Here is a 4,104-nt window from a genome sequence, read left to right as displayed (position 1 = left end):
TTAGAAAAAGAATTTAATTTTAATATATAAAATAATTTTACACATACATTTAATTAATTATTTTTATTTAGATTGTGTAAATAATTATCTAAAATAACGGATATAATTAGACGACTGTATAAAATATTTTATATTAATGGTACATCAAAATTAAATTCTAAAAAAATTAAATTTTATAAAATAATATTGTGTTAAAACTTAAAAGGAGTATTTTAGTAACTTCAAAAAAAAATTAGTTTTTTAAACATTTATGAAACGCAAAAGAAAATGTGAAACGGTGTCGTTCGGTTCGACACTGAAGAAAATTAGAGAAGTCATTTGAAGTCGAACCCTGGAGCAGCAGGAAGCTCTAAAGCCTAAACCTCAGAAAAATCTCCACTCTACTACCTTCCCCCTTCATCCCCCGCCGTCGTACCGTCGCCGTGACGGCCTTCTCCGCGTCGCATCTAGCCGCCGCATCCCGGCATTCTCCCAAAGCGCCGACTAACGTATTCATTTCTGTTCTCTGTATTCCTTTACGAAGAATGAATTAGTACATTTGCAAATTCTAACTTCTCGATTCCATTGCAGCTAAAACCCCAAACCAAACCATGCTCCGCCACGTCATACTCTCCAGATCCTCCTTCCACCTCCGGCGCTTCTCCCAGTCATCCGCCGCGGCGGTTCTCCACCATGAGTCACCGGAGGTGCAGCCGCTGACATACCTAGAAGGCTTTCCGAGACCGGACTCGAAATACGACGAGACGATACTCGCAATTCCTCGCGCGATTTCGGGGAAGAACATATCGGCGAAGGAACGGAAGGTTGGGCGCGTGCCTAGCATTGTGTTCGAGCAGGAGGACGGTCAGCATGGCGGCAACAAGCGCCTCATTTCCGTACGGACTAACCAGATCAGGAAGCTCGTCAACCAGCTTGGCCGCTCATTCTTTCTCTCCCGCCTCTTCGACCTCGAAGTCCGGTCGGAGTTCGAGAGCGGGGACGTTGTTGAGAAGGTTCGGGTTTTGCCCCGCAAGGTAAATTGATTTTAGTTTGGATTTTCTTTCTTTTGTGTGTGTATGAATATTAGTTGTTTGTTTTGGGTTGACGATGTATTTATGAGAAATCTTGTTACTGTCTTATACGATTAATGGAAAGGTATCCAGATTATTGTGATTTTGCAAATGTTTTAAGTGTCAGATTTGGTTGATCATTGTTTTGGATTGTCGAAAGAGTGGAGATTGTTGTTATATGTATGGAGTCCATGGACACAAATATACGCATTTGAACTCCTCTCAACCAAAAATACTATATATTATATGCCTGTGACCATCTTCAAAAATATAGGCTCCCTCGTAGTATAATCCTGACCTCAATTTTGACTTTTGTCCTCCAAGTATCGATAGCTTTGCAAATCTTTGGTTTTCTTTTTACCCATCATAGCAAGTTGTTTGTTTCCACATGTCAATATCATTTTGCTTCTGCTTGCTTTTGTTGATAATATCATTGACATATTATTGGTGAGTGTTCCACTTATGGATGTAGGAGTTGTAATTACTATATTTGCTTTAGAATATGTTCTTGATTAATTAAACTTTTTGAAATTGATGTCTGAAATGTATTTCTTTGTGTAGTGTAGGAAATGTGTTTTCTCTTTCATCTTTCTTTGATGGTATATGAAAATAGCTATCATTTTTCATTCTCTGATTGGTTTTAGTAAAATATAGCCTTCTTTTAAGTTATTGTGATTGTAAAAGCTTAATTATTTTGTTGAGATGTGATATGTAAGGCAGTTGAGCATTTGATAGTTGTGAGTTATCTCATCATGTTCTGTTTTACAGATACAGTTAAGTTTAAATTTGTTGCTATGTGCTGAACTTTTGTCTTTTGAAATTATCCCAGATTCATTTGCAGGCAGGCACAGATGCACCACTAAATGTCACTTTTCTAAGGGCTCCATCAAATGCTCTGTTGAAAGTTGAGGTTCCTCTTGTATTCCGAGGAGAAGATATATCCCCTGGACTGAAGAAAGGTTAGCACACATGGAATTCTTCTTGAAATCATATTTTAATTTTCTTCATAGAGTACATTTCGATATTAGCCTTTTAGCTCATCACATGACCACTTTGTTTACTACGTATTTGTGAAATTTTTAGGCTACTGAATGTTTAAATATTCTGTTGATTTTATTTTGTTTTTCTTTTTGCTTAAAGTGTAATATATTTATAAACTCAATTGTCTTTAACAAATTCTGTTGATGTTGTCTAAAGAGTTACACATGTTAGATGGTACATACAATGGATCTTAGTAATACTTTCATGTTCTGATTTCTATCTCATGACTAAACATTGCTTTATCTACATCACTTGTCACCGGCATATCTAAAGTTAACATTAGATTGCTGGTTTTGATATCTTGTTTGGGAAATGGTTTGATTAGCATCTGTTTCAATAGGCCAATATATGACATAACAGAATTTAGTGTTATATTTACTTTCCAAAATGAGTTCTCTTTTCCAAACTGAATCTGCCTGCACATCCATGCAATAGTCTATTAGGCTTACCATCTGGGATTTTAAATTATAGAGGTTTTTATAATTCCCCTTTATTTCTTTTTTGTGAATGACTCGTTATACATCTTTTTGACAATGTCAATTACTTGGTTTCTTGCTCTAGGCCTGTTAATTATGCAGCACTTAGTCAAAGTTAATCTTCAATAATCCCAACTAGTACTTAAAAGATAACTGCACACTTGGTTGAAAAGCTATTTTTATCCTCTGGATAATTCCAATTTCCCCCTTAGTTTGATTTGGGATTATTATTTGGTTAAAATTGTAGGAGGCAGCTGTTCTGTAATGAGAGGACCTGTTGAGATCATGATCTGATTTCTGTAACATGTGCAACTTTTAGATTAAAAGCAACAAATTAGTTTGCCATTGTTTAAGTCCCTGAAGTCTTTAAGACTTTTGTTTACAGAAGGGTATTTCTGTCAAGCAACTGAAGTTGTTAACAATAATATATTTAAACCCAGTATTCAATTTTACTGTTATGGAGTTAACTTTTTGGGAGTATATATGTTCTGCTTTGATAGTGCAAATCTAAAATGAATGGTCATTATTGTACATTTGTACACTTCTGACTTTTGTGCATCGCGACTAGTCAACCTACTTCTTTAACAGATAACATTTATGTGCCTATATGCACCATTCTTGGATATTATGTCATAAAATTATTAAAATAAATTTCTTATAGAAGAACAAAAGTGAGCATTATAAGCACTTCTTTAGCCTGAAAAGCAGCAACTGTAGAAGCTAGAGCATTGTGCACCTTTTGCATTTTATTTACTCTATTGTTCATAATGTTTTATTTTGCAGAGTATGATTAACCATTTTAAAATTTTTGGCAGGTGCTGCTTTGAATACCATCAAAAGGACCGTTAAGTTCCTATGTCCTGCTGACATTATCCCCCCATATATTGATGTGGATTTAAGCGAGTTGGATGTTGGCCAGAAGTTGGTTATGGGAGATCTTATTGTTCACCCTGCGCTAAAACTTATTCAGTCAAAAGATGAACCTGTTTGTAAAATTATGGGCCAAAGGGTTTCTGAACTACAAAAGAAAAAGTAAAGTGCATTTTGTCACCTTTTGGCAGGTATTACTGCTGCATTGAAGCATTTTATGGCTAACATGTATCATTTGCAGTTATCTTATTAGTGATTCTTGGCAGCATCATAGGAGATTGTTTGTTATAGTATTAAGATGTTAGGTTCTCTTCTGCCTCGTTTTTTTCGGCCCTACTGAGTTTTCATATTTCAATTCTCTGTTGTTTCTGCCGTTTCTTTTGGCAATAATGAAGATACGGGCAATGAGAATATGAAGTTGATCCATTGAGCTTTTAGTGTGCAATATAGATTTTTCTGCTTTTGGTTGTTCACTACAACCAAAGGGTTACCATTGACGTTTTCGTGTCCTCAATAAAGATGTCTGTCTATGCAAGATGTCTCTTTTCCAATTTTTACCCACCATAATTTGGAAATTGATTCTCTCAATTTTTTTTAACACTTGAGGAAATAAAGTGTGATCTATCACCGATAATTTTATAAGTGGGATCAAAAATAAATATGAGAGA

The 4,104-nt window shown here is 35.4% G+C and overlaps 1 protein-coding gene across 1 annotated transcript; it reads left to right on the top strand.

The window, feature by feature from the left end:
* Nucleotides 1-229: 229 nt before the first annotated feature.
* LOC112754767 (uncharacterized) lies at nucleotides 230-3,862 on the top strand. The gene is made up of 4 exons (XM_025802527.3): nucleotides 230-488; nucleotides 571-1,013; nucleotides 1,879-2,008; nucleotides 3,382-3,862. The coding sequence occupies exons 2-4, from the start codon at nucleotides 591-593 to the stop codon at nucleotides 3,600-3,602; spliced, it is 774 nt and encodes a 257-aa protein (XP_025658312.1). The 5' UTR covers nucleotides 230-488; nucleotides 571-590; the 3' UTR covers nucleotides 3,603-3,862.
* The last annotated feature ends 242 nt before the right edge of the window (nucleotides 3,863-4,104 follow it).

This window comes from Arachis hypogaea, chromosome 16 (assembly GCF_003086295.3).
Source record: "Arachis hypogaea cultivar Tifrunner chromosome 16, arahy.Tifrunner.gnm2.J5K5, whole genome shotgun sequence".
Lineage (NCBI taxonomy): Eukaryota > Viridiplantae > Streptophyta > Magnoliopsida > Fabales > Fabaceae > Arachis > Arachis hypogaea.
This window is presented reverse-complemented; position numbering and strand designations above follow the sequence as displayed.